This window comes from Apiospora aurea (genome assembly GCF_038362705.1).
Source record: "Apiospora aurea strain CBS 24483 chromosome Unknown utg000006l_segment0_segment0, whole genome shotgun sequence".
In the NCBI taxonomy this organism is placed as follows: domain Eukaryota; kingdom Fungi; phylum Ascomycota; class Sordariomycetes; order Amphisphaeriales; family Apiosporaceae; genus Apiospora; species Apiospora aurea.
The window spans coordinates 5,004,518-5,031,298 of NW_027117393.1; the positions used below are offsets into that span (position 1 = coordinate 5,004,518).

The 26,781-nt window shown below is 57.3% G+C and overlaps 15 protein-coding genes across 15 annotated transcripts; 8 read left to right on the forward strand and 7 right to left on the reverse strand.

Annotated features, from left to right (window-relative positions):
* Positions 1 to 151: 151 nt before the first annotated feature.
* PG986_010119 (uncharacterized protein) lies at positions 152 to 1,099 on the forward strand (the record flags this gene model as incomplete). Its single annotated transcript, XM_066846341.1, has 2 exons — positions 152 to 573; positions 631 to 1,099. 2 exons carry the CDS (start codon positions 152 to 154, stop codon positions 1,097 to 1,099), a joined length of 891 nt encoding a protein of 296 aa, XP_066698739.1.
* A 270-nt stretch (positions 1,100 to 1,369) lies between these two features.
* On the reverse strand, positions 1,370 to 3,308 carry PG986_010120 (globin-like protein; the record flags this gene model as incomplete). Its single annotated transcript, XM_066846342.1, is given in 2 exon segments — positions 1,370 to 1,996; positions 2,016 to 3,308. 2 exon segments carry the CDS (start codon positions 3,306 to 3,308, stop codon positions 1,370 to 1,372), a joined length of 1,920 nt encoding a protein of 639 aa, XP_066698740.1.
* A 1,352-nt stretch (positions 3,309 to 4,660) lies between these two features.
* Positions 4,661 to 5,379, forward strand: PG986_010121 (uncharacterized protein; the record flags this gene model as incomplete). The annotated part of the gene is made up of 2 exons (XM_066846343.1): positions 4,661 to 4,813; positions 4,900 to 5,379. 2 exons carry the CDS (start codon positions 4,661 to 4,663, stop codon positions 5,377 to 5,379), a joined length of 633 nt encoding a protein of 210 aa, XP_066698741.1.
* Positions 5,380 to 5,630: 251 nt separating this feature from the next.
* Positions 5,631 to 6,467, forward strand: PG986_010122 (uncharacterized protein; the record flags this gene model as incomplete). The annotated part of the gene is made up of 1 exon (XM_066846344.1): positions 5,631 to 6,467. One exon carries the CDS (start codon positions 5,631 to 5,633, stop codon positions 6,465 to 6,467), a length of 837 nt encoding a protein of 278 aa, XP_066698742.1.
* Positions 6,468 to 6,485: 18 nt separating this feature from the next.
* On the reverse strand, positions 6,486 to 8,047 carry PG986_010123 (MFS transporter; the record flags this gene model as incomplete). The annotated part of the gene is made up of 2 exons (XM_066846345.1): positions 6,486 to 7,199; positions 7,268 to 8,047. Coding segments are annotated over 2 exons (1,494 nt in total), but the record flags the coding sequence as incomplete, so codon positions are not given.
* A 475-nt stretch (positions 8,048 to 8,522) lies between these two features.
* Positions 8,523 to 9,454, forward strand: PG986_010124 (uncharacterized protein; the record flags this gene model as incomplete). The annotated part of the gene is made up of 3 exons (XM_066846346.1): positions 8,523 to 8,557; positions 8,667 to 8,872; positions 8,982 to 9,454. 3 exons carry the CDS (start codon positions 8,523 to 8,525, stop codon positions 9,452 to 9,454), a joined length of 714 nt encoding a protein of 237 aa, XP_066698744.1.
* Positions 9,455 to 10,373: 919 nt separating this feature from the next.
* PG986_010125 (uncharacterized protein) lies at positions 10,374 to 12,098 on the reverse strand (the record flags this gene model as incomplete). Its single annotated transcript, XM_066846347.1, has 1 exon — positions 10,374 to 12,098. One exon carries the CDS (start codon positions 12,096 to 12,098, stop codon positions 10,374 to 10,376), a length of 1,725 nt encoding a protein of 574 aa, XP_066698745.1.
* Positions 12,099 to 12,540: 442 nt separating this feature from the next.
* PG986_010126 (uncharacterized protein) lies at positions 12,541 to 14,016 on the forward strand (the record flags this gene model as incomplete). The annotated part of the gene is made up of 1 exon (XM_066846348.1): positions 12,541 to 14,016. One exon carries the CDS (start codon positions 12,541 to 12,543, stop codon positions 14,014 to 14,016), a length of 1,476 nt encoding a protein of 491 aa, XP_066698746.1.
* A 224-nt stretch (positions 14,017 to 14,240) lies between these two features.
* Positions 14,241 to 14,687, reverse strand: PG986_010127 (uncharacterized protein; the record flags this gene model as incomplete). The annotated part of the gene is made up of 1 exon (XM_066846349.1): positions 14,241 to 14,687. One exon carries the CDS (start codon positions 14,685 to 14,687, stop codon positions 14,241 to 14,243), a length of 447 nt encoding a protein of 148 aa, XP_066698747.1.
* A 1,029-nt stretch (positions 14,688 to 15,716) lies between these two features.
* Positions 15,717 to 17,459, forward strand: PG986_010128 (uncharacterized protein; the record flags this gene model as incomplete). The annotated part of the gene is made up of 3 exons (XM_066846350.1): positions 15,717 to 15,899; positions 16,187 to 16,951; positions 17,046 to 17,459. 3 exons carry the CDS (start codon positions 15,717 to 15,719, stop codon positions 17,457 to 17,459), a joined length of 1,362 nt encoding a protein of 453 aa, XP_066698748.1.
* A 612-nt stretch (positions 17,460 to 18,071) lies between these two features.
* Positions 18,072 to 18,611, forward strand: PG986_010129 (uncharacterized protein; the record flags this gene model as incomplete). Its single annotated transcript, XM_066846351.1, has 1 exon — positions 18,072 to 18,611. The coding sequence occupies one exon, from the start codon at positions 18,072 to 18,074 to the stop codon at positions 18,609 to 18,611; it is 540 nt and encodes a 179-aa protein (XP_066698749.1).
* A 434-nt stretch (positions 18,612 to 19,045) lies between these two features.
* PG986_010130 (uncharacterized protein) lies at positions 19,046 to 19,492 on the reverse strand (the record flags this gene model as incomplete). The annotated part of the gene is made up of 1 exon (XM_066846352.1): positions 19,046 to 19,492. The coding sequence occupies one exon, from the start codon at positions 19,490 to 19,492 to the stop codon at positions 19,046 to 19,048; it is 447 nt and encodes a 148-aa protein (XP_066698750.1).
* Positions 19,493 to 21,164: 1,672 nt separating this feature from the next.
* On the reverse strand, positions 21,165 to 21,863 carry PG986_010131 (autophagic death protein Aut7/IDI-7; the record flags this gene model as incomplete). Its single annotated transcript, XM_066846353.1, has 3 exons — positions 21,756 to 21,863; positions 21,280 to 21,497; positions 21,165 to 21,216 (listed from the first exon to the last, which is right to left on the reverse strand). The coding sequence occupies exons 1-3, from the start codon at positions 21,843 to 21,845 to the stop codon at positions 21,165 to 21,167; spliced, it is 360 nt and encodes a 119-aa protein (XP_066698751.1). The 5' UTR covers positions 21,846 to 21,863.
* Positions 21,864 to 24,177: 2,314 nt separating this feature from the next.
* PG986_010132 (uncharacterized protein) lies at positions 24,178 to 24,720 on the forward strand (the record flags this gene model as incomplete). The annotated part of the gene is made up of 1 exon (XM_066846354.1): positions 24,178 to 24,720. One exon carries the CDS (start codon positions 24,178 to 24,180, stop codon positions 24,718 to 24,720), a length of 543 nt encoding a protein of 180 aa, XP_066698752.1.
* Positions 24,721 to 25,125: 405 nt separating this feature from the next.
* On the reverse strand, positions 25,126 to 26,658 carry PG986_010133 (uncharacterized protein; the record flags this gene model as incomplete). Its single annotated transcript, XM_066846355.1, has 1 exon — positions 25,126 to 26,658. One exon carries the CDS (start codon positions 26,656 to 26,658, stop codon positions 25,126 to 25,128), a length of 1,533 nt encoding a protein of 510 aa, XP_066698753.1.
* Positions 26,659 to 26,781: the final 123 nt, after the last annotated feature.

The following is a 26,781-nucleotide window of genomic DNA, read 5'->3' on the forward strand; positions in this document are numbered from 1 at the left end:
CTAATACCGCAATATGTACCGCTTCGCGGTGGGTGACACAAATTAAAAGGCAAACTCCTGCCATTCCCCAGCGCAGTAGAGTGGTTCATTCTTCTCCAAGTATTCGCTTTGCAACAATTCCCTGGGACTCTGACGGTTCCCTTGTGCACTGATGGCGGACGCTATATCGGTCACTGGTCTTATATTGACCGTTCTGGACTCAATTGGATCAGTCTCAACCATCATTGACAAGATCCAAGGCGCCCCACAGCTGGTCGTGTCCCTTCGCTCTGACCTTGACGCACTGAAGCCATCGCTAAACCAGCTCGGGGCGATCATCCGTCAGGTAGAGCCAGAGCACGGCGCGGCGTGCATCAGAAACAACCACTCTCCTGCGCTTCAACAACTCGAAAACGCCGCGGACAATTTTGCTACATCGCTACACCGCTGGACGAGCCACTCGGCCGATGGGAAGCTGGCCTGGAGAGACGGGCTAGATATCGCGACCCGCCACCAGAGTCAAGTCCAGACTTTCCAGCAACATCTGGCCGCGACCAAGCAAAGTCTCACATTAAGCATCACAGTAACAAGCTTGTAAGTTGCTCACTCCCCATTTATCATTCCACAAGGCTTACTAACCCACAAATCCAGGCAGATTACTACCCTTAATCGTGATGCTGATTACTCCAACCAAGTCGACGTCCTTCGGACAGATTCCATCGAAGCCACCCGCCAGTTCACCATCGAGCTATCTCGCATCAGTGAGCAAATAAGGGACCTCACGGTATCCCAATCAGGAGACCACCGGAGCCAATCTGATGATGACTCCGACAGCGCCCTCCGGCAGCTACAGCATTACAAGTCGGCGACCGAAAGCTTTCAAAACCTCTGCTCCGAGTCGATCCCAAACGCTGTTTCGGGCATGAGGACGCAGCGGATTAGCCATGTCGTCATTAGTGAGGACAGCACGGCCCATGTCGGCAGCTTCAACGAGCTGGCGGGTGCACAGCAGGTCGACCAAGACATTTCAAGTATTTCGACGCGGGGTAAAAGCTTCGCTATTATAGGGAGAGCAAACAACATTGATTTCAACCTGATGTTTACTAAAAGATACACGTAGCTCTTGATAGCTTAATAATAACACCCATTGAGGAGTTCCTTATAAAAATCTCCTGCATATGATCCCTAGGACTTAAAATACCGCTTTCTCTCTTTATAATATGATATACCTTGTTTAGCTAATGCTCAAAGAGGTTTTAATAGACTAGCACAAGGGGAAAAGACCAAACCACGAAGATCGACGTCGAAAGCCAAAAGGGGGAGGGATAGGGGGACAGACAGCCGACTGACTACTACTGTGCCCGCCTAGCAGCACACGCCCGCCAGCTGCTCATATCTCAACCTCCACCACCTCCGAGTCCGGCACAGCCGAGCACGTCAAAACCGTCCCGTCCGTTTGCACGCCTGCGCCCGCCACCGTGCCGCACGTCAGCCTCGCCGCACAGCTCCCGCACGCCCCGACGCGGCACCCGTAGTCGGGCGCGAGGCCCAGGGACTCGGCCAGCTCCAGCAGCGAGACGGGCTTCGCCCGGGACCACGTCGCCGTCCTGCCGGACTTGGAAAAGCGGACCTTGGCCGTCTCTAGAGCGCTGCTTGGAGTGGTGCCGCCGGCGGCGGTGAAGCACTCGCCGCGGATATTGGACGACGGGATCCCAACCTCGGCGAGACACTCTTTCACGTTGGTCTCGAAGGCGGACGGGCCGCAGATGTAGAAGGGCGACATCTTGGCCGGGACGTCGAGCTCGCCGGCGCCGAGGACGTTCCATCTGCAGGAACTGCCGAGGATCGCCTTGAGGGTCTCGCGGTCGGGGCGGCCGTGATGAACCGTTACTTTCCCTCTCCCATCATCGTCACGTATCCCCAGTCCCCCAAGACCAACCTTGAGCTCTCCTACTTCTCCTTCCTTATCATCGCCAGGCCCGCCGGTCAAAAAAAGGTGCCGCTCCAACACCACAGCCTCCGGCAGGTCGCTTTACCGCCTCCCGCCACAGCGCAAAGGTCCCCCCGCCGACCGCGCCACGTGCACCCACAGCGCCGGCGTGCGCGCGAACTTGGGGGTGCAGCGCGTGCGCGCCCAGCATGGCCGCGACGGGCGTGAGGCCGATGCCGGCCGAGACGTAGACGGGCCGCATGGCGACGGGCGGGGCCCAGTCCAGCACAAAGCGGCCCGCGGGGGAGCGGGCGGAGAGGACGGTGCCGGGGGCGGCGTGGGCGTGCATCCAGGCGGATGCGCTGCTTGTTGTTTTTCCTGGTGATGGCGTTGTTTGGGCGTCGGTGCGCTTGATGGTGAGGCGGTAGGAGGTCGGGCCGTCGCGGGTGGTGTAGTTGGAGATGGTCCAGCTGCGCACCTCGTAGGTGCGTTTCTCGGAGGAAGAAGCTGTAGGGATGGCGGTATTGGTGCTGAAGGAGGGCACGCGCACGGAAAGGAACTGGCCCGGCAGGTAGTTGGCCAGCGGCGCGCCGTCGACGGGCTCGAGATAGAACGACTTGACGTCCCCGAGCTCCTGTACAATCTTAACGATACGTAGGTCCCTCCAGCCCTTCCAGGCATTCTTTCCCGTGTTGAGTTTGTCCTCAATACCGATCTTCTTGGCGGACAGAAACTTCTTGTTCATGGGCATGAGGAGCTTGTGGTTCGTCAGGAGGTCGAGCGTGTCGCTCGTCTTAAGCGAGGCGTCGAACGCGATGCGCGAGATCATGCCGACGCTCGGCTCCTGCTCTTCGCCGGTAACCGAAGAAGATGAAGGGACGCTCTCGACCACGACGTCGTCGCCGGGATGCACGCGCCCGCCCCGCAGCACGCGCATATAGACGCCGACGCGTCCGGACTCGGCGAGCGGCCGCAGCCAGCTGTCCTTCTGCCCGCAGCGCCACGAGACCTTCATGCAGGGGATGCGCGACCCGCACAGCTCGAGGCGGACATCGGGCCCGATGCGCCAGACCTCGCCGAGGTGCATCTCCGTCTCGAACCGCCGGGGCTTGGTATCGCCCTTTTTGTACCGGACCGTGATGTTCTCGGCCCAGTGGCACCAGTCCCAGGCCGCGCGGTCGACGCCGAGCTCGGCGCACCAGTGGTCGTAGTGCTCGGCGAAGAAGAGGTAGACGGGCCCGTCGTGCACGGCGGGCTGGTTGCCGACGACGCCGCGCTCATCGAGCTCGATGTAGTCCGCGGGCGAGGTCAGGGGTTCGTGGATCATGGAGGAGCTGATTTTCATGACGCCGAGGTCGACCTCTTTGGGCATGGAGCGGCTGACGGCCACGACTTCCATGGTTCCGTTGATTTCCAGTTACGAGACTTTGACTATTCAGTATTCCGAAAGTTGCAAAGCGTTTGAGGCCAAACGGGCATATATATGGTGGTTCGAAAATTGAAAATCGCTCATGTGAAGACCGTTGATTATCAGCATTGTGATGCTTGCTCCGTGGTCTCGGGGTCGGCCTCGGTATTCTAGCTCCGGGTCCGGAGGTTCGGACTTTGACAAATGATGTGCTTCATCTCCGCTAATTGGTGGCTGGAACGGTACGAAATCAATGCCTTGCTAGTCTCATTAGTAAGAGCCTATGTTCCGACATGTTAAGACAGGTCTCAGGTAATATTGCATCGACAGGAGCAAGTAAACCGTCTCGGCCGAGACAGCTTATCCCGGCCGACCAACTACCTACCTAGTCATCGTGATCATGGGAGTGCTCTACCAATATCATTCGATAAATAGCATGCCCCCAACGCGTATGAGTTGGATAAAGCCTCTCTAGTACACTTCAAGGTTGCTCATAAATATCCGTCTCAGATTGACTGCGCGAGTGGTTATAGGTCACTGAGACACCCCTACCAGAGGTGCGGCTGGCACAGCCTTATATAGCGTCTTGCGGTCCTCAGTATGTGTGGCAGTGCCCAGATAGGGATAGTCACAAGGCGAATCAAGAAACCGGAGGAATGTCCTTGTTTTAGGGTAGCTCGTACGGCAGGCGGCAAGACGGGTGAGACGCAGTCTTATGCACGCGAGCGGATCTCAAGTTCAGCTGCCAAGTCTCGAAATGCATCACCACCCACACCCTCCCCATCATAAAGCTGGGGTAGCAGTACCTTTTCCCACAAACCCACATCCCACTTCCAGCATGTCTATGTATCGTACAAGAACAGCACCCATACGATGCCGCTCTCCAGAATCTACGGATACGAGCCGCTGCCAAAGTCAAACGACATCCGGCTCCTAGACATTCTCCCCAGCAGCGCATCTGGCGAACCCCATCCATCACGCTGCGCATCGCCAATCTCGATGACGAACCAGACTACGAAGCCCTCTCCTACGTCTGGGGCGACCCCGCGAAAACCGAAGAGATCTTCTGCAACGGCCACCCCGTCCAAGTGACGGCCAACCTGCGCGACGCCCTCCGCCAGCTCCGCCTGCCAGACCGTCCCCGCACCCTGTGGGCGGACGCCGTGTGCATCAACCAATCGGACCTGGACGAGCGGTCGCGGCAGGTCCAGATCATGCACCTGATCTACAAGTCGTGCCGGCGATGCGTGGTCTGGCTGGGGCTGGCGGACGAGCACACCGACGTCGCGCTCGACGTGGTGCGAGTCATGGCCGAGATCGTCTGCGCGAAGGTGAATGTGCCGATGGCGGAGCTGGACAACCACCTGAAAGTGACGGGGCGGGATCTCCTGCAAGCGGGCGAGATCGGATACTCGGAGCTCCTGCCGCCGAAGGATTCGCGCAAGTGGGTTTCGCTCTTCAGTCTACTGAGTCGACAGTGGTTCACTCGAGTCTGGGTAAGGCAGATGCGTCCGTTCCTATGCTGAACAAGCGCATTCGTCCTAAAAAGGAGTTTCTAACACATCTTTCCCTTTCGCTCTAGGTCATCCAAGAAGCCTTCTTCTCCCCCGACCTCCTCTTCCACTGCGGCGCCCGGACCTGCCGCTACTCGGCCCTGTACTACGCCGCCGACTGGGTCCTCAACAACGGCCAGCCCATCACCTACGCGCTGCACTTCGCGGGCGCCGACTGGGACTGGTACGGCACCAGCCGGTTCAACGTCATGTACCTGCGCCCCGACTTGCAGTCCCAGCAGACGCAGCGCCTGACCGACCTGCTCAACAACTTCTCTAAGTTCCGCGCCACCGACCCGCGCGACAAAATCTACGCCCTCATGCACCTCCCCGCCTTTCGCCGCGAGTACCCGGACGTGCAGCCGAACTACCGCCGCCCGACCGCCGACATCTACGTCGACGTGGCGCTCCGCATTCTCCAGAAGAGCCGCGACCCCTTCCTGATGCTGACCATGCTCGACAGGGGCGACAACAAGAAGAAGGGCCGTGAGAACGCGGATGCCCCCTGATCCTCCCTTCCTGGGTCCCGTCGTGGCACCGCTCCGAGCCAAGCCTCAGCATCTCTTCCGGTTGGTACAAGTTGGTCTCCGCCAGCGGCGCGTCCAAGAAGGCCAAGGCGGCCAAGGCCGTGCGCTTGGTGCCGCCACCGGATGTTTCGTATTGTGCGCAGGCCCTACGACTTCTGTCAACGGCTCTCAAGTACATTGCCTCTTTCGGGTCGTCATCCCTGGTCGAACAAGAAGGCGCCATCCTCGGCGTAATGGGCTTCGAGTTCGACGTGGTGCACGACGTCTGCGAGCTCGAGTTCTGGGGCCGCCGCGTTCCCGACGAACCGCGGATCCCGCTCTTCCGGACGCGCACCGGGCCCTGGGCGCCGTACCGCCCGACAAAGGCGGAGGAAGCCCTGTTTACCTCTTCCGGCTCAGAGCCACCACCGCCATCCACAACAACATCACCACATCTCGACGGACGAAGCGGCGCCTGCCCGTACCCGACCGAGCCCGACGTCGTCCTCGCCTACGCCCTGACGCTCACGGGCTCGTGCCGCGCGCACCGCGGCATCTACCCCATCCGCTGCGCCGCCTCCAACCTCGGCCACCACGCGTCCGACTTCGTCGCCTTCCTGACGTGGGTGCGCACGCTGCGGCGGCGGAGCGCCGAGGAGGGCGGCGGGCTGGCCGACGGCAGCGGCCTGGACGACGACTACCCGGCGCGGCAGCACGTGCCGCCCGGCGACTTCTACCCTCCTGGTCTGTACGCGGCGGAGCGACCGACGCTCATCGACTCCGACGCCCAACAGGTCGCCGAGATGTCGGTGCGGTACAGCATCATGACCTATACCTACAACATGGGCCGGTGCCTGTACCGGACGCGGCGGGGGTACCTGGGGACGGGGCCCGCCGCCGTGCAGCGGGGAGATGTCGTGTGCGTCTTCATGGGCGGCGCGGTCCCGTTCATCCTGCGGCCGCGACAGAAAGGCGACGGGTACACGCTCATCGGCGACGCTTACGTGCACGGCATCATGGACGGCGAGCTCGTCAGGGATTGGGAAGATGGGAAGGCGGAGCTCGACCTCCGGGAATTTCATATCCATTGATGGTAAAATAGCTCACGATTGGATCACATGCCTGACTGACGGGCGGGCAAACCAAGCCCAAAGAACCAGCATGGCTGCTAAGCATATGAACACCACCAGCGGCAGCAGCTGGATGCCAATCAACTCGGCCATGACGCCGAGGCCGAACGGCAAGAGCGCGGCGCCGACCTGGCCGACCAGCGCGACCACCGAGACGGCCCTCACGTGCAAGTGCCGCGGTAGCAGCTGAACCAGCAAGACGATGGCGGACGGGAAGAGGGGACCGAGACAGAACCCGACCAAAGATATCAGTACGATTGCGGGTGTCACCGACTGCTCCGACATGGGACTCAATGCGAACAAGACATCAAGGATCGTAGCGCATATGATGTAGACGGGCACGGCGCGGCGCACGCCGAACTTGTCCGTCACGAGGCCCAAGACCAGGCGGCCGATCGCCATGCCGAGACCGAAGGCGGTCGAGCAGAGACTCGATACGTAGAGGGACATGTGGCGAACCCGCTCCATGTACGCGACGATCCAGCCGGTGATGAGGGCCTCGGTACCGACGTAGACGAGGAGGAAGGATGCGCATATACCGATGACAACCCGATATCGCCGAGAATTTACGGTGCTTGATTCTGAGCGAAGACGGGCTAAGGCGTTGTTGTTGATGTGCTTGTTGTAGCTCTTGGCGTCGTCGGAGCGGAATGCGAAGGTCATGATGGCCAATTCCAGGATCGAAGCACCAACCTATGTACCACGTATTAGCTGCAATTCAATACTATAGCGGCAGTCTGAAGTGACATGTAGCGACTTACCAAAACGTAGAACCACTCGTACCAGCGCCCTTGCCCCACGCGTGAGATCAAAGTACCCGCCAGGAAAGGGCCCAGCCCGGCACCAGCCGAGTACGCCCCATGCAGCATCCCCGACGCCGCGCTCGCGCTCTCAAGGTCGCCCGCCCACGCGCAGACGGAGCCGTCGACGGTCCCATGGCCGAGGGACCCCACGACCCACGCCGCGATCACGACGGGGAACGGCGGGTGCAGCGCGACGACGGCGGCCATGGCGACGTGCATGAGCGGTCCGAACACGGCGATGCCGCGGCGGCCGTACCGCAGGTGGATGTGGCGGTTGAGCTGCGCGGCGACGAGGTAGCCCAGGGGCGCGGCGAGGAAGAGTAGCGAGACCTGGGTGTCGCTCAGGCCGCCGTAGTCGGCCTTGACGCTCGAGAGGATGACGCCCGTCGTGCTGACGAACATGCCGAGCACGGCGAAGCAGTACATGGCCGCGCCCAGCCGGAGGGCGTTGTTCCCATCCTTCTTTTGAAGTCTTGCATATGCTGCAAATGCTGCTGCTTCATTGATGGTCGTTCCGGCGCTCAGTTCTTCATTGCGGCCATTATCGGGTGCTGGGTAACGAAGTTGGGTTCGGGCCGCGGATGCGACCGCTTCGTCTGCGATGTTGGTACCGTTCCCGCCTGCATTCGCACCACCAGCGCCATGATCGCTGCCAGTCAGTAACGGATCAGATTCGGATAATTGATCAGGGGGTGATGAGCGGCGACCCAATAGCCAATTGAGACTCGGAAGACCCATCACGATGGATGTTATGGGTCGAGAAAGATGCAGATTGAATGGTGGTTGGGTGCAGCTAGAGTCGGCAAAGTGACACTGCAGTTGGAAGCTGGGCGCATGTGCATGTGTTGATGTAGTATTGCAGGCAGCAGGGCTACCTGGCGGAGCATGGAGACGCCTATTCCGCTGGGGTTCGCGGGCAAACATTACTGCGGGACGTTCCCCGGACCCCAAGACCCCAACCCTAAGGGCCAGTTAGCGTGCCAGCTAGCTTGCCTGCTTCCCTGCTGGAGCAAGCTGCATTAGTTCGTCAACTCCTGCCGCCTTGTGCGTCTCGACCTGATCTATCAAACCTCTTCTGCGCTCGTCCAGCTGCAATGCATCCTCGAATGTCACACCAAAGACGGTCAAATGCATCGATCTGATTCGCCTGTGATTCGATATCAATATAGACAAGCGCCGACCCCTTAAAGTAAATGTGGGATTCACGACGAGCATGCCAGTTGTTGCCAATGCGACATCGACAGCAGAGTCACGACGAACCAACTGCCTTTTTCGAAACACTGCAGTCTCGCTACCATGATACCACTCCATCATATGAGCTCCGATTCCGGTTGGGAAGCATACGCCGATAAACGAGGTCCGGCGGAGCCATTGCATCCATCGCGTCGATCCTCAACCACGGTTCCGACTTGGTCAAGAAGTTCCGGAAGCGCCGCAAAGAGAGGAAGAAGGCCAAAGAGAACAAGGCCCTTCAAAAGTTCATCAAGGCGAGCCATGCCAGGAACCGTCAAGCATACGACGACGCAGTCAGACTACTGGAGCAAAGATTCGGATATGACGATGGTAAGTCTAGGAAAAAGACATGTGTGGCAGCTGGGTGCCGGTGCTTCTTCACCCCTTCAATGAGTTGAACCAACTTGGCTGACATGACCGAATACGCCTGAATCAACAGACATCTCCAAGTCGCAGTTCCGATTAACCTCGAGCAAAATGCGAAGATGGATCGACCTGACGTTGGCCTCGAGCAGGGACGAGGTAGCCATCATTTTCCCGAAGGCGGTCTTGCTTCGCTCCATGTCCGACGAGATCCAGTCCAGCGTCAGGAGTGATCTCACGGGCTTGAGCCAGAGGATGATGCAAGCAGCACCCATCCGGAACTTTACGTTTAACGACTCATGGATCTGTGATGGGCCCACGATTGGCGGTAATCGATGTTCAGGCATGGATCCCATCGAGTATATCGACCCGAGGATCTGGAATAAGCCCTCGAATGGAGGGAATCGCTCCTCGGACATGGAAAGCTGTTACCCCGACAACGAATATTACCCCCCAAACGCCCAAAATTGCACCCAAAGCATCATAAATTATGGCTTAAATCATCCCATCGGTCAGCTTCGTCCCGCCAACATTCATCCATTTCGCTAGTAGCATGTGCTGACCTAACCCAACTCAAGTCACCAACATCGGCCCTCCCCGGTTCTGCAAGCAGCCAGATATCAAATGGGGCCGCGCGGGCCACATCGGGTGCTATGGGTGTGGTTGGATAGGGCTGCTGTTCTCCGACATGCCCATAGATGCCGTATACTGCCTGAGTCAGCCGGCTGTGGCCTTGTCGCACGCCCGCGGCATAAACGGCAAGTTTATATGTCGCGTGTGCTTCGAGTTGAAAGACTTACATGAGCTCGCGGCCTGCTTAATGCGGCACAACGTCCCGCAGGTCACGTACGCATACGGAGCTGATAGTGCAAGGGTCTTAGGCCAGTGAGGCTTTGCCCCGAGTACCCTTACTTTGGGAGCATTGGTTGAGTCAGCAGCGTACGTTAATTAGGGGTACCCGGGTTGGCTTAACTGGGATAATGCATACTGCGCCGAATCCAATGCTTGGGACTTGTTGTAACACTAATCACATCTGAGCCATAAGTTTACCATGCAAGATAGCCCCCTTTCTATGCTGCGCACGTCGTGTAACACATGATTACCGAAATCTGACATGGCGTAAAATGCGTTAAGAGCATCTCCATCCTCTTCCAGCTCGGCGCAAAAGTAGCAAATCAGCGCGCGGATCGGCCCGGAGACAGGGGCATGTTGCAGAAAAGGATTGAGAGTCCATTGGGCAGATTGCGACGATATGGAGGCGAGCCCCGTCCCGGATCTATCACATCTCCTCGAGCATGCTCTCCCCCTTGGAGTTGATCTCTAGCTCATTCTAGGCCTGTACAGGTATGCTACACCGTTAAATAAAATATAATATTTCGGCTTTTTTTCTTATACCATTTGGTACATAACGCTTTCATGAATACAAGGTGTTGAAAACCGATTCCTACATATGTTATCCATTCCCCTACTAACCAGACCCCACATGCGGTATATAAGCCGTCCAGGGAGTGTTCTTGTACACCGACGCCGGCATCTGGCGCAGGCTCGACAGCCCCACCGCCAGTATACATAACCTGGCCAGCACATACAGTGCACTCGTCGCGTACAAAACAAAGTGGTTCAGCCACTCCGGAAGCCAGATCTTGCGCGGAAACACGTTCGTCTTCGCCGTGTCGTTCAGCTTCTTGGACTCCCTCTCCTCCATGAGCCGGACCAACATGCAAAAGTCCGCAGCGAACTCCTTCGGGTAGCTGGCCAGTACGGCCTTGCCGAGGTCGTCACCACCTGCTATTTCCGAACCGCCGTTCATGTTGAACAGCTCGATCATCTGCCGCGGCAGCCGAGACGCCGCGGGGCTGCCGGCGAATATCTCCTTGTAGGGCACCTGCGCATCCTCGCAGCCGGGATCCGTTTTTAGGTAAATGCTCTCGAGGCGCTTGTACACTTCCTGGACCGCGTCGTTGTCGTCGGCATGCCAGGACGCCTCCCGCACGAGGCGGAGACAGTGGCCGAGGAAGACGTGCGGGTCGCCCGATGAGACGGTTAGTTGTGCGACGGGAATGAGCAAAAGCCCTGCGACGGGGCCGGCGGCGGAAACAATCGTGGCCACGTGCCAGAGGGTCTTCTCCCGGGCCGAGGGGAACTCGAAATTCCACGCGATGGCGTGCATGGCGCCGAACAAGGCGGAGGTGAGGGCCAAAAGAAAAATACCGGGGTGGGCCCATTGGTTCTGTGATATGGGAATGTTGTCGTTCGGGATCCTGTCCACCGCCATCGTCGTGGTGGCGCTGTCGTCCTCATCCGACCTCCGCTTGTTCCGGAGAACATCCCAAAAGCTGTCATACGTCTTCTGGTATTGAACGCGCTGCTGGGCGCCGGTATTACCGAACCCCGGGCTGACCCGTGGCAAGCAGCTTACGAAGCAGGCTTGGACGCCTTGTGGCTTATAAAAGGAGAGCAGGTAAACAATGGCGCCGCACACGGAAAATCCCACCGTGATCGTCTCCAGCTGCGAGAAGGCAATGCCCTGGCTCGTTCGCACGATCAGAGACAAGGCGAGCTGCAGGAACTGCAGCGTCGCGACGACTTTGGCGAACCAGTCCTGCTTGCCTCGGTCGTGGATGTCGTTCTCGGTCATCTCGGGGTGGTTGAATAGTCCGCTCTCGTTGTCGGCGATTTGCAGTGCCGTCAGGGGGAACCGCTTGCTCCCATGTTGGTAACGGAAGCCGCCCATATTGGCCAAGAAACAATGAGTTAGTGTCCAGCTGGGGGCCTCTTCCATTTTGCCATTGGCCCTTTGAGCTTCCTCGTCCTTTTCAACGGGTTTCCTTCTTGCGAAGAACATAGACAGCTTGGAAGGGGCGTGTCGAAGTGACAGCCACCATGGGAGCTCCACGGACCGATTCTTGTCTCTTGCCATGCTTTGAAGCGCATCGATGGCCATCATGAGCTCGAACAGGGCATGGATTACCATAAACTCGGGAAACAAGATGGTCAGGAACATCCATTTGGCACTCCGGCCGAGGCGAGACCACTTGCCGTCCGATGATTGCGGGCCGGGGACATTGAGGTGTTGAATGCTCCATGTGCAGGCAAAGATGGTGGCCAAACAGTTCACGACGATTGACCATGTGCCACGCCCGTCGTCCTCTGATTGCCAACCTACGAGCTGGTCCTGTCGACTCGAAGCCATGCTGTTATGGCCGTGTACGACATATACCGAACAGAGGAGGAGGATAAAGAATAGAGGTGCGCCTGCGTGTTCTATTTTGGTAACAGCATGCTTACTTACCCACTGAGGTGGGAGGTATCCAATTCTGCCAATGGCGGAAGATCTATTCGGAGCATCTCCATAGCTTTGCATGCACAACACTGGCGGCTACTTATTAGGCAGCAAGACATGAACCAGGGGCGGCTGTGCCCCTCCAGTCTCCGCATCGTGTTGGCTCCGATGATCAATCATGGCTTTCGCCCACCAAAGCCGGGCGGCTAACGCGCCTCTCATCCGGGCTGCCTCCTACATCAGAAATAAGCAGCCCATATGTTTATCTCCCCTGGGACAGATGGCGTCTTCCTTTGCTTTCTTGGATCTGCTGAATCTGGCTCGTCATCGAATTGCGCAAAGCTGATCATCAATGACGCAGCTGATATCGTCCAGTCCGTTAAAACGGCCGAGCAGAAGCACCTGGAAGTTCAAGTCGCGACCAGCGAAAACTCCCGGCGGCAAAACAGAGCTTCATTGGGCGGTCATCAATGACTTGGAGCCATCTTCGCAACCCACCACGAACCCGTCAACTCCTCTGTCTAGGACAAATGCCATACTTGATGTCAACGCCCAGGACCAGCTCGGGAGATCTGCCTTGCATTGGGCGGCCGTCCTGAAGAACACGAAGTGGGCGCAGCATCTGATGGGAGATATGGGCGCGGACGTGCTCCTTCAAGACATAGATGGGAAGACGCCACTTCATGAAGCGGCAACCAATGGATCCGAAGGCATTGTGAAGTTGTTGCTGGGAAACCAAAAGGTTCTGGACAACATCGATGCGCAAGACAACCTCCACCGCACTGCACTCCACTGGGCAGCCGACCACGGCAACGAGAGGGTAGTGCTGCTACTCACCAGCAGCGATGCCAATGTCCTGGCGACAGACATATCCAGCAACACAGCCCTGCACCGAGCCGTTCGTAGCCGCCATGAGGACATAGTGACGCATCTGATCTGTAGATTGACGGACGGCGAGGAGAGGAAAGCCCTGCTCTCTGCGATCGAGGACGATCATCTCGACGTGGCCAAGGAGTTATGCCGACAGCATGCCGGCAACGAAGTAATTTTTGCCATGAAGAAGGGTTCTTGGGAACCGCTGCTTTGGCACGCTGCCGAAACGGGCGACGTGTCCATGGTGGAGCTCCTACTCACGAAGAAGGTGGGCGTGCGCGGCTGGGGTCCGCATGCCCAAAGGCCGCTGGAACTGGCCGCCATGAACGGCCACGACGGCGTGGTGCAGCGGCTGCTGCGCGTCGAACACATCGACGTGAACGCGACCGCGTCAAAGTGGACGGCGCTCATCTTGGCCGCCCGCGACGGCCACGACCCGGTCGTACAGAAGCTGCTGCTCGTCGACCACGTCGATCCGAACGCGGCCTGCCTGGACCTGCCGTTCTGGACACCGCTGCAGTACGCTGCCATGGGCGGTCACGCATCTTCTGTCGAGCTGCTGCTGGGCCACGAAAAGCTCGAGGTGGACGCGGCGGATTCGTTTGGCCAGACGGCGCTGTCCTTCGCGGCCGAGAAGGGCCACACGGCCGTTTTGGAGGTCCTTATCGAAAAGGGTGCGAGCGTTACTCTTCCCGACAACAGGGGGCGATCTCCGGCTTCGTTCGCAGCCGAGAAGGGCAAAATGGACGCTGTGCGGCTGCTGATCGAGAAGGGCGCCCGGATGGGTTCCGAGGGTAAGAATGCGATATTGACTGGTTCCGGCGAGTTTTTCAGGTTGGAAGATGCAGATGCCAAAACGCCTCTGCAGTATGCTAGGGGTCATGAGGATGTGTTCAAGCTTATGTTGAGTGAATGTAACTCTTTGCAACGTATGGAATTGGGGGCGTCTAAGTGATTGGATACTTACTACATAATTTCTTGAACACTTGGCTATACATGCGTAACGTTCGAATCACCATTTGATGGGACAATCTTACGTCTTCGGTTTATATGGTGGAATAATACTGCCCTAAGACTACACCAAGATAAGAGAAATGGGTTCTATTGATACCCAGAGAGAGAGATGCTCAAGCCCAGGGACTCTTCCGTAGACTCTGAATGTTTCCCACAGTATACCGATCATTGCCAGGAAGCGCCCCGATCGGTCTCGACATGGAGGCAGAGCTCGGTGTCTTTGAACCTCTGCCAGTACTCCCACCAGGTCTGAAACGCGGCGTCATCCACCATATACCCCAGACAAACCCTCCGGCCCAGCGCGGTGCCATCGGGCCACTGCATCCGGAGTCGCTTCGGCCTGGAAGCATTGTAGAGCACTGGGTTCACTTCGAGACAGCGCATCTGGCAATGAGCCTGCCGGCGGGGGTCTTCGAACCGACTAACCAATTTCTTTTGTTCAATCGCGCGGAGCAGGTCCAAGACTTTGCCGGAGAGCCCCTCCACCGTCATCGTCGACAGTTCGTCTTTTTCCAAGGAGAGGAGGTGGAAGCCATTGGTGTCGAGTTGGTCCACTAGTGATTCGTCAAGTCGAACGAGGAGGTGAAGCTTGCTAGAATTAGCAGTCGTCATTTTGAGTTTCTCTGATGAAGTGCAGTACAGTCTGTTGAGATAAATGTATGTTTGGTAAAACAATTCCACTTTGGAAGAGCGGCGACCGCCATATTTATTCAGTTTCGATCAGCTATCTCCAGAGACCACTTCCGCATCTGAATGTTTCCTAGTCATTGTACAACTTTTAATGTCAGCGAGACGGATGAGTGTTGTGCTGTCAAAGGCTTTCAGTTGTACTGGGGATCAAGTCAGGCAAGGACTCAGTCGGCCTTAGGGAAACCCACTCGTGGTCCTCGGTGATTTTCCCGGTGATAGATCAAAGGCTTGACTTTCCTGGCAGTTTATCGAAAATAAAGAAAGAATGATGAATGTTGAGTTTCTCGCACTAATGGTGTATAAAGTCAAGTGTCTCGAGTCAATGAGAGGGAGTTGTGCGTGCCCGGTGAGTGACTTTCTGCTAATGGACGAGCCCCTTATCACTGCATTATGAGCCTTTCGGGGCCACTCAAAAGTGAACCAAAACAGTGACTGTTGGTTACGGCTTCCTAGTTAGGGCATATTGTTCAAACAGTGACTCGCATGCTAAAGAACATTGGAACTCGGAAGTGTGCACATGATTGGATTGTCGGGAACAGCAAAGATGTTAACGGTATTTCAGGGATGTTTGCAGTATTTGTTATGGGAATTGATTTATCCCACGACTTCAGCGACTAGTGCCACTGCCTGAGTGTAACGCAGGGGATTGTGCCACTGTAAGTTCAGCTCAGTGGGCAACATCGTCGACCTCATCGTCGCCCTGCCCGCGAGCACAGACCGGCGGGTGCAAAACTCGAAACCCTAACCCAGGTAAACGAACTGGTTTTCCTACTCAGTCGAATTTTTCCTCTCAAGCAACTTAGCACAACTCTTGCCCAATTCGTTTGAGAAATTCTCAAGACCATCAACAGAAACAACAACAAAGCCCCCTTTCCCTCCCCTCCCTTCACCACCACCACCACCACCATCATCATCATCATCATCATCATCATCATCATCATCATCATCATCATGTCTCCCCCCGAGGAGTCCACCTACCTCGCCATGGTGGTCCTCAAGGTCGCCGAGCCCGCAGGCCTGAAGCTGGCGTACCGCCAGGCCCCGCCCCTGCTCGTCGTCCCCCTCGTCCCCGGCGCCACCAGCAAGCGCGCCTTCGTCCGCGCCGCCGTGGCCCAGGCCACCGGCGCCGTCCAGGTCCCGGACCACATCCGCCAGATGCCGCGCGGCACCGGCGCCGGCGGCCGGCCGCTCGAGGTGGTCACGAGCACGGCCAAGCACGTGCAGATCGTTTGGAGCGTCGCGGCCCCGCCGCCCCCTGGTGAGTTTTAGTTGCATTTTGTTTTCGAGACACGCTCATCTCCTAATTGATTGCACTGTCTCTTGGTTGCTCGGTCCTCCGAATGAAGGTGTCTAATGTCACTTCCAAGACCTTTGTTTCATCCTGCCGTTTATAGAGTGACACTGACTCCGAAACCCCACAGGTTTCGGAATCGGCACCAGTGCCACCACCTCGGCGCTCCCCCTCTGCTGCCCTCTCCCTTCCCCAGAAGGCCATCCCCTCCAGCACCAGCTTCCAAGCCGTCACGAGCCTGGCCGATCTCACCGACGCCGAGTTCCACGATTGCGTCCGCAAGCTGCAGTCGCGCGAGGAGGCCAAGACGAGCCGCGCCGCCCAGGAGGACTACTTCGTGCTGGAAGTGCAGTACGGCTACGAGGAGCAGAAGAAGCCACACCTGCTGCCCCAGCTGGAGAGTTTGGAGGAAGAGGAGGAATTCCTGCCCCTGCCGCCTATCGCCATGTCGACTACACGCGCCGACTTCTCGCCCGTGTCGGAGAAGAAAAGACTGGCTCTTCCCGCGCAGGGTTACCAACACAGCAAGCAGTACGAGGAAGACCTCAAGAACCTCACGATGCTGGCCAGCGCTTCTTCGTCAGGTCTTATGGGACCTCCTGCCCCCGCCTCTGCTGGTAGGCGTAGCGGTAGCCTCCCGCGCTCCCGAGGCCAGTACTTGCCGACTTTGCAGGAAGAGCCCGAGGACGTTGAGGTCGTCGAGGACGTCGAGTACGTCGAGTACGTCGAGTACGTTGCGGGCGGACCCGAGCACACTCCCCGCGCCAGCGAGCAGAAGGTCGTGGGTAGAACGGATGTCGATCCCGCTCGCATGGACGGTGACGGACGTGAGCCGCTCACCGATGAGCAGCTCATTGGCAAGCGAATCGATCTTCCTGCTGAGGCCTATAAGAAGGTATGTACCCTGCTTTGAACATGCAGCAACTCCAGTTCATCATATCCATACCCCTACATTTACTTGCATGGTATATCAGCTGACACTTCCTTAGTTTGCCTTGCCAAAGACCCCTGCCCGTTCGCCTCGCCGCGGCCGTCAGCGTCGTCAGCAGCAAGATCCTGTCGCTGATCCCGTTCCTGATCCGAAGGAGAAGACTAAGGACGGCCGACCCGAAACTTACACGCCTGAGATATGGGGAATCAATAAGGCGATCCTCGATGACCGCATCGCCGCCCACGAACAGCATGAGTTGCCCAGCCGAGGCGATGATGGGACGGCGGAGCGACATCAATCTCCGACTCGCGCCGGCAACAAATCCCGCATCCCGGTCCTGCCCTCTTTGGGCTTCAACTTCAAGAAGACGGCTTCGTCATCTTCGCTTTCGGAGGATTCTAAGAAGCGAGAGTCCACATCTGCTTCATCGTCAGCATCTCAGCAGAAGGATCATTCTCATCTCAAGGAATGAGCATCGCCGGCAACACTTTGAGTCAAGGATGATTATCCTACGAGCTTTCGGCGAACGAAATGACATTGCCACGACTACGAATTGATCTTGAGAGATCAGAAACCAGACAGAGGTCGAGGTGTTATGACGAAATCTTGTACTCTGGAATAATCAAACAAGTAAATACCCTTGCTGTGTCTGGTAAGAGGGCATCATTAATAAGAGCGGCCGAGAAATGAGGTTGCGTCGACACGGTCCTGAGGAATGATGGTGGTGGATAGGCAGGCAGCTTACCCTTAGACGGCACCAGACAAAGAAATTGTTCGCCAGTCTTTGACATGTGTAACTGTAAAATTGATCAATGACGTTGTGGATGCCCTAATAGGCAACGAACGGTCAAGGCTTGTTATTCTAGAAGGTTCATCTATAAATCATCTTCGATACCGTGACCAACTCTGCCATCGACATCTACGACTCCAACCTCGAATCGCACCCTCTGCTTACTCGAAAAGGTAAGTAGCAAACCAAATACGACCCTCTGAAACCCACGGCCATCTTCTTCTCTCTCCTCTCTTTCTTACGTATCCAAACTGCTACATAAAGCTTTCTTTTCTTTGACCTCCTCTGGGCAAAATGGACGCCTCCTTCCTCCCCTCAGGCCAGTCCCGGCCCCTCCCCCCTCTCCCCGGCACCGACAAATGCGACAAAGAATTCGAAGCCTTCAGGAAAGAAGTCATCATCAGCGGCCTGGTGCCCACCACCTTCCTGTTCTACCAGGAGGGCGCGGATCCGCGCATGTCGATGCCCGCGACGCAGCACGCCGACTACGTGCGCCTCGCCTTTCCCAAGTCCACGCAGGAGGGCCGCGGCCTGAGCCCTCTGTGGGTGGAGCAAGAAATGCTCCGGAGCGCGCGGGGCCTGCTGCGCGTGCCGGGCGAGTGGCGCGAGCAGCGCCTGTGCAGGCTGCTCGACATCTACCTCGTGCGCGAGCTCGAGACGCCCGCCCGCACCGACCTCTGCCGGTTCCGCGGCAGCAGCCGGGACCCGGACCGCGAGAACCCGCGGCTGGCGGACTGGGTCGAGTGGGGCATCGCGGTGAAGGATCCCAAGAAGTTCCGTTTCGAGGTCGTCGTCGAGCTCACGACGGGCGGGACGGGGGATATAGATATGTAGGTGATGAGAAGGCATCATGGATGAGGTAAGTCGAGTATATAGAACAAATGCAAGTACTTGTGGAGTTTGAGAATCACGATAGAAACAATGATGTTGATGCTACCACAAACCAAGCCGGTCCGGCCATAGACACGGAGATCGTGTAACTTAGTTTGGGGATTTGAGATCGTGACTGTACCTATGATAACCACTGATGTCTCCTTGCTACACATCCCATCGCTAATCGAGGTCGCGTAACCGCCAAATTATTGGTTTTGGGTTCTAATAGCACCCCTCCCTGGATTCCGGGGACTGGCTCTCACTACCCTCGCCAACTGATCCCATGCAACTCGAGCTTGCTTCCAGCGCGTACGAACGATACCTCCTACTGTCGTTCCTGGGCCGCGGCAGCGCCGTTAGCCGGCTCCGTAATAGGATTCACCACAAACCGAAACTTAGCCGGATCCCTCTGCAGTATCCCCCAGAGGACCCAATCCCCCCAGCCTGGCATTGTTCTGTTGGCTCTGCTGCTGCCGCCCCGACGACGCGAACTGCGTCAACAAATCCACCTCGCGCGGCGCCTCCTGCAGCCCCCGCGCGATCACGACCCGGAACCCCAAGCTCCGGAGCGCCATCTCCTGCGGCACCTCGAGGTTGTGCATGTTCTGCAGCACGCTCGTCAGCGTGTCGACGACGGCCGCCAGCACGGCCGCGGGCGCCAGGCCGTCGCGCCGGCGGTACTCGAGCCAGACGTAGTCGTCGTACCGGTCCGCGGCGAGGGCGTAGGGGCCGGGGAGGCGGCGGCGGGCCGACTCGTCCAGCTGGAAGGAGACGGGGACCAGGCCGCGGATGAGGTCATTTTCGGGGGCGTTGTTGTTGTTGGGGTCGGGGAAGGAGGACATTGTTGTTGCTGGTTTAGGTAGGTTCTTGCTTGGTGGTTGTTGAAGGGGCTTTTTGTTGGTGCTATTCAGTAGTGTGAAGTTGGGAAGTATCAGGACGGTGTCTTGGAGTGATGAGAGGGTACGGGACAGCGGTTCTTCATATAGGGGGCTGGTTCGAAACTGGATGAAGTGCACCGTCCTTGTTGCGATGTCGATACTATTATTCAACCGAAGATTCTACAACTCTCACATCGCCGTACATGCTGCATATTCGCAGCCCCAGTCAAAGGAAGGCTGCCTTAGGTATGACCCAAGTACATGCGAAGGCTCAACAACGATCCCGCTCGCACCAGAATACCCTCTACCTACTTGCCACGGTTCGAAGCAAAGTATGAAGATGGAGGAGGTAGGCTTGGAAGCGGCTAGCTTGCCAACCGACACCACCCCTGGACCAAGACGACGCCGAAGAGAATACACAAGGCATCGGCAGTTTACATTCTCAAGGCCCTTGAGACCCTCTCGTAGCGATATCACAAGACGTGGACTACTGGTAGCCGCGGATCGCCCAACGGAGCAAGCCTTAAGTAGGACTGCCGGCTCCCACTCCCCAATCGATCGATTCTGGATCGCTACGGCTCCAAAGACACACAATGATAAGTCTAACCGTACTGATGCTACAGAGGATATAAGTGACTGTACCGATAGGCAACGCAGGAGCATCCACTGCCATACGGGGAAAAGAACTCCGGTTCAGAACTCAGGTCCAGGAAGGAGTCTGATACGAGCCCTCAACCGGCGCCCATCACCAGCAAGAGCGGCGGCAGCGCTAAAACAAACGGCTTTTTCGGCGACCCTCTGCTGGAGGCAGCGTTTTGACGATGGTTGGGGTCAGGCCTGACTCGTAGATCAGGGCTCCCAGCAGCAACAGTCCAGTGAGCGTGGGGGCAAATCTGGAGAACCATTTGGCTTCCTGTACAATCATTCCTTCGGTTCACACATTGTCGCAATCCATCAGCAATGGCCAGCAGAACAGCAGAAGGAAGAGAGGCAAAAGTGGACTACAATAGTAGAATTATAGGCTGTAGGTGCGGGAACTAATAAGCTGAAAGATAGCAACTAGCTAGAAGCGATTCCAGGGTGGATCCACATCAGATAGGAGAAGGCCACATGTAAAACAGATGGTGGGTTCGTGGTTTGTGACGGCATATCAGGTCTGCCCGAATGGTGAGGACAACTAACCGTCAGGGACAGCCGGCATGTTTTCCATGGCAATGTTGTACGTAATACACCGACTTCCCAGGTACGAGAGACAAGAATGCGCGGCCAAGTACGACCATGAATCTCCAGCACCAGACACAGCACAGGTTTGATGGGCTAAGCGCCTCTCATATGTATGATTTGGCAATCTGCAGGGCTACCGAGTCTTCTGAGTGTTGTCTTCGACCCCAGCATGTCCGTTCTGCCAAATGCGGGAAGAGTGTAGACCAGAAGAATACCAAGCATTACCAAGCTCCTGCCGACGGAGGCATATCTGGCGCAAATTTATTGCCGCGCGGGCATTCCATTGCTACCTAACTGCCCTGCCGTATCCATAATGCGACCCTCGCAAGCTCTTAACGAGAAAACCATCGCATCGTGTAAACCCTAACCGTGAACGCCGAAGTTTGTATCAATGTGGGAGGGAGGATGTCGCTCAAACCGACTCGCCGAACGTGTTCTCGCCCGAGTACGTGATGTACAGGAAGCTGGTATACGGGTTAGTTTGGGACAGCGGTAGACAGTTGTTTTGGGGGAAAGGCACGACGTACCCATCCTCATCCTTGTGCTCCTCGTAGATGCTGCTCATCAGAGCGGCGGTCGGGGGCAGGACCTCATCAACGAAGATGAAGATAGCCTTCTCGGGCGACAGCTTGATCCGCTTGCGGATGACGTAGACGAACTGACCGACGGTGAGGTCTGCGGGGACGAGGTACTTCTTCTTGTCGATAGTAGCGATGTCTGACTTCTCGACCTTCTCGCAGATGACCTAGAAAAACATGCGATGTCAGCAGGTGGCTAATAACATGCCCATATCGGTCGGTAATGACGAGTGTTCGAGTCGGACCAAGTCATCGAGGCGATGGGATTGACGATGCGGCGGTTGGCGTTCGGCGTTGGGTGGGGTTGTTTCGACGTAGCGACAAGGCGCTTTCGGCAGTTGTCGTATCGTCCGGGAGTCGTTGGGCGGTCCAAATCATGTTCGACGACCATGGGAAAAGACGAGGAAATGATGCAATCAACTTACGGGAATACGATCGGCGTACTTCTGTCGGATGCGCTCGGCTTCGGCCTTGCGCTTCTCGAAGGGGTGCTCGTCCTTGAACTTAGAACGCATCTTGGCGGTGATGGGTGAAGACTAGCGGTGGAGATGAGTGTTCTTGAGTAGGGAAGGCCAATATCAGTACTGTAACCGCGACTCTGACGATGAAGTGTAGGTGGTGTTAGGTTGATGACGATGATGGTAGGATGTGCAGCGTAGTTGTTGGAGGGAGCTTAGAAATAGGAAAGAGGGATGGTTTGGCTGCCTGGTCGAGACAGTGCCACCACTGGGCGGATGACTGATCGGCCTGACCAGAAGTGACTGCCCACTACCATTTAATGGGTGGCTATCTTAGGCACATCCTAATCCAGGCACAACCGACCCTCCTGACCCGGTTGACTGCCATGTGCATTGGCAGGAAGGGAAATGACGGGATGACGGGGATTGATGGAACTGATAGAGGGATTTCTGGATGGATTTGGACTCGACTTACCAGGATTCGGCGATGGGTGGGAGTGTTGAAGATTGATGTGGATGGGGAGAGGCTTCAAGTGTGTGCCATAGAAGTTGTTGCAGTTGTTGCAGGTCATGGGTCGCCTGGGGGAGTTTGGAGTGAGTGAGTGACGACTTAAGACCTACTGACGTGGGGTGAATGGCTGCCTTCAATGTAAAGTGGGTGCTCCTTTGGCATTGAATGGAGTGCCCGACCGGTTGAAAGAGCTGAACATTGAATTCAAGCGAGGCACTGAGACTGTGAGAGTACAGTACAGTAGGTTAGCCTGCACCAGGTAGAAGGGGACCTCTGATTTGTTAGGAGGCGGGACACACAAAGCGGGGGCAAACGACCCTCTCCTGCCGTCTTCCCTCCTTCTTCCCAAGGAACGCTCTCCTCCTGACTGGATAACGTGACCAAGGTGGATAGTGGAAGCCGAATCTGGCCTAGCGCCACCTTCCTCTTTGTGTAAGCTCCAGCACGGGTCAAGTCGGTGAGCAATCACGAGTCACTTTACGTGCAGTCACCGCCACAAAGAAAACGAGAGCATGGGACACATGGAGCTGACGCAATTTCATAAGCAGACTTTGGCGGCTGGCTATCTTCATATTGCCAGCCAATTTGAGCAGAAATGAGTGGTATCCGTTCCCAAGTGTACGGTACGTAGCACAAGTTATCTTATCGTTATCGGCATCGCTATCGTAATCGTACATGTACATTAGGTATATACATGGAGGGAGATAAGCATACGCACCAGTGCGGGGTCGGGGACTTCGGCTCCTGGCGCCCAAACCAAACCCACCTGCAAAGCGATCAATCCTGAACCATCGAAAGCGGCTCAGCTGGGGAACTCCGGGGATGACTGCATGCAACCACCCTTGAAGATTGACTTGATCGATGTCTGCATCACCCTGAGGACACCCCCTGACTAAGAACGAATCGATCATACCCGACCCAGGTTTGCGGATGAGGCTGTCTCTATCCGATGTAGTGATGGGCCTACCGTTCGTATTGTCGCTTCCTCGACCTGGCTAGAGCAGCCACAACTCTCCATGTTCCAGGCGCGCGACATCCTTCATCAAGCCCAGCTGAGGGCCCTCTCTCTCCGTTTAATGTATTCCGGGTAAAAGAAGCAAACACGGGCGTCAATTCTTTCCGAATTCCCATCGCTCCCTTCCAGGAAGGTCTGCTTGCCTCGGCTGGCCCTAGGGGTCCGTTCCGGTTGTTTGTCTACGATGATATGATGAAAGACGACAACCACAACACCGTGCGGTGGACAGGCCTTCGAAAGAGGGAAGGCCCCCCCCCATCTAACTTGGTAGAGATGCCTACTCACGTACGCAGGAGTTCCTCTGGGAGTGCTAACACAGCCACTGGCAAACTACAGCGGAAGCAAGGGGCACTCGGCTGCTGTGTCACCAGTGTCATGAAATTCAATAACTTCGTCTGACGGCAGCAATGAAGTCTGTTAGCCAAGAGCATCTACCATTTTTGTTTCCCTATTGGATTGTTACTATATACAACCGCATCCAGATCGGTGTTTGTCCCAGCCGCAACGCCAATGCTTGGGTGTGGGTTGCCAGAATCCTATCTGCTCGGACCCGAGATCGAATGCACGATTCTATCCCTGGGTGCCTGTTTGCTGCCACATAATATTGATCTCGCGTCGGCGAGGCTCCGACCACCAACAAAGAGCAAATATGCTGACATGCTCAGAATAGAGAAGATGAGATAGCTGGGAGGTGAGTGTCGAGGTGTATATAAGGGCTCCTCGATCCAGCGACATCAGACCTCCTTTCATGCTGCATCTCCCATCGTCAAGCTTCATCATCCGTAAGATACAGCACACTTCCACAGTCTGTCACCAAATACACCGTTGTCATCATTCAACGCCGCGACCCATACTCCGCCATCATGCGTTTCTTCCCAATAATCTTCTTCGCCATCGTCGTCAGCGGTGCCTATGCCGCTCCCCATCCCGAATCGGGAGACAGCCGTGGCGGCAAATGCCTCACGCAGCCCGCGGTCAAGGAGATCACCGACAACTACGCGCAGGTGATCGGCAACTACACCGAGGCGCTGGCCGACAAGTTCATCGCGGACGACTTTACGGACACGTCGGACTCGATCAACGTGCTGGCGCAGCAGCCCTTGGGGAGCGCCACCTTCCCGAGCAAGGCGGCCTTCAAGGCCGGGCAGAGCCAGCTGCCCAAGATTCCCCTGGTGGTCAAGTCGGTCAACGCCGTCACCTGCGACACCATCGTCTTGCGCTGGACCCAGACGTTCGGCAACCCGGCCCAGCCGGCCCAGGGCATTAGCATTCTGGTCAACGCGTTCGAGAGCAACAAGGGGGAGAAGGAGAAGGGGTGGAAGCTGAAGACGCTCTACACCGAGTTCAACAGCTTGACCTACTTCACCAACACGGGTGGTAGCTGCACGCCTCCTCCCTATGCCTGAGTGTCGTCTGGGTTCAGGGGGCTTTCCTATTCGGGCTTTGGGGTATTGGTATGCGTCTCTGCTGGTGGTAAACAAGGTGGATCTGTGAAGCTCAGCAGCATCGCTCAACTGGGGTATCGTTGGACACGTTGATGGCTCTGCGTGAAATGTGTAGCTTCTTTTCAATCTAACATCTTCTCATTTGAACATTTCGAACTTGGTCGATACGTCGGATGTGGTACAGTTCGCCGTTGAGATTACTTGCCGATACGAAATTAGCAGTCAAGGATCTGACCACAAGATATTGAGCTTCCAGTGTGTTATTATCATCTCATTCATGGCGTCAGGTATGTTCCCACACAACAACCCAAGCCCAAAACCCCGTCTCGACCGACACTCGCTCGAGCACCCTTTTTCTTCCCTCTATCACACACGCACGACTACTACTATGTCCGTCCTACTCCCAATCCTTCTCCACCCTCCACTGGTCCCCCATCTTGTACCCCCCAGATCGCACTCCCGATGCCCCCACTTGCGCGCAAACACGTCCTTGCCGGCCTCGGTCAGCACGCGGACCGACTCCTCGAACCCGGCCGAGTCGTACCCAAACGGCTCGTCCCCCCCCCCGCGCTGCGCCGCCTGCCACGTGTTCCGGCCCCGGCTGCCGCCGTGCTTGTGGTGGAACATGTTGTCCGCCTCGCGCCGCAGGAGCCACCAGTAGTCCGTCGGGAGGCTGCGGTTCATGGGCTCGTGGGGGAAGGGGACGTCGCGTTGCTGGTGGTGTGGGTGCGGTGCTATGCCTGTCTCCTCTTGGGCAGTGGTGGCAGTAGAGCGCCTTGGCGCCGCGTCGACACCGCTTCTTCTCCTTCCGCGTCTTCCTCCCTTGTTCGTCCCCTCCGGCGCCGGCGGGTTCGGATCCGTAAACCGCGGCACCACGCCCGGGTCCCGGTACAGCGCGCGCAGGTCGTCGAACACGGCCGCGACGTCCGTGACGATCCCCGCGTTGGCGTCCGCGACGCTCCACCCGCCCATCGCGAAGCGCGAGTACGTGTCGCAGTCCGTCATGTAGTACGGAATAAAGGCATCCCAGCCGCCGATGGCCTCGAGCGCGCGGGGGTTCTGCAGGGTCAGGTGGTCGTAGGCGAAGAAGCGCGCGGCCCAGCGCGGGGGCTCCGGTTGCGGTGTCTTCTCCTTCTGCTTCTCCTTCGGCGGGGACGAGGAGGGCCAGAATTTGGGGAGGCGGTCTTTTTCAGCAGGGGCGTCGTTGGCAGTGCTGGGGTTGCTGCCGCGCAAGGTCTCCTGCAGCGTCTCGAGGCACAGGGTGTACAGCGACTTGTACCCCTTCTCCCCCGCCGCCGCCGTCAGCCCCGGCACGCCGGCCTCGTGCGCGAGGGCGACGACGTCCATGTGGCTCCAGAAGTAGTACGGCCAGCCGTGGTCATACGAGAGCGCGAGAAAGAAGTTCTGCAGCTGCGCGAAACTCAGCAGGACGGGCGTCTGGACGACGTTGACCCCCAGCACCTTTTTGAGCTGCGTGTGGTTCAGGAAGCGCGGGTTCTGCAGGGTCAGCTGCCCGCGCGCGTTGGCTTGTTGCGTGCCCGTGTTCTCGACCACGTAGAGCTGGTCCGCGGGCCAGCCCGCGGTTAAGTAGGATACGACGGTCTGCAGCAGCATCGGCCAGTTGCGCGTGAAGCCGATGAGTAGCGGGGGCGCGACCGTCACGCCGTCGTAGGCCTTCCAGGCGTCCTTGGGGGCACGTTGTAGGCCGGCATGGGCGGGGGCGTCGAGGTGATGGAGAGCAGGGGGAACGGGTCCTTGACCGGGGGCGCGGTGTAGGTCGGCGCCGGCTTGTACTTTAGAGGTGACTTCTTGGGGCTTGATGGAGGTGGAGGCGACGACGGTGGTGGTGATGCTGGCTCGTTTTTTCCCTCTGCACTCTTCCCCCTTTCGGGAGACCATGGGGAGACGACGAGATATTGCCGAGCTGAGTCCAGGCGGAAGAAGGGGTGGACCAGGGCCAGCACGCCCAGCAGTAGGACTATCCCGCATAACAGCACCTTCCACCTCGGGAGCAGAGTCATC